General features: G+C 60.3%; 1 protein-coding gene across 1 annotated transcript in view; it reads right to left on the bottom strand.

The window, feature by feature from the left end:
• The window catches only part of PDHB (pyruvate dehydrogenase (lipoamide) beta), a 3,407-nt gene extending 3,213 nt beyond the window's left edge, over nt 1-194 (bottom strand). Inside the window, exons 1-2 of the mRNA XM_010137372.1 lie at nt 126-194; nt 8-43 (exon numbers count right to left, since the gene is read on the bottom strand). Of these exons, the coding sequence (XP_010135674.1) occupies nt 8-43; nt 126-194 (105 nt within the window). The remainder of the gene's footprint in view (nt 1-7; nt 44-125) is intronic.
• Nucleotides 195-214: the final 20 nt, after the last annotated feature.

Below are 214 nucleotides of genomic sequence, written 5' to 3'. Positions count from 1 at the left end.
CACAAACCATGGCGGCACCTACAGCGATTCCAGTGAAGCCCATCTGAAAGAGAAGGAAACCAAGGGGTCAGCGCCAGGGGAGGGAGCGACTAACGGAGGGACCCCCAGAGACAGGCCAGCCTCACCTCCGATATCGGCGTGTCGATCACCCTCTTGTCCCCGTACTTCTTCCAGAGACCCCTGGAGATCTGCATGGCAGGAGAGAGGGGTCAGG

The sequence above is a fragment of the Buceros rhinoceros genome, unplaced genomic scaffold (assembly GCF_000710305.1).
Source record: "Buceros rhinoceros silvestris isolate BGI_N320 unplaced genomic scaffold, ASM71030v1 scaffold37995, whole genome shotgun sequence".
Lineage (NCBI taxonomy): Eukaryota > Metazoa > Chordata > Aves > Bucerotiformes > Bucerotidae > Buceros > Buceros rhinoceros.
The sequence above is the reverse complement of the archived record's forward strand: the minus strand, read 5'-3'. Positions and strand labels throughout refer to the sequence as shown.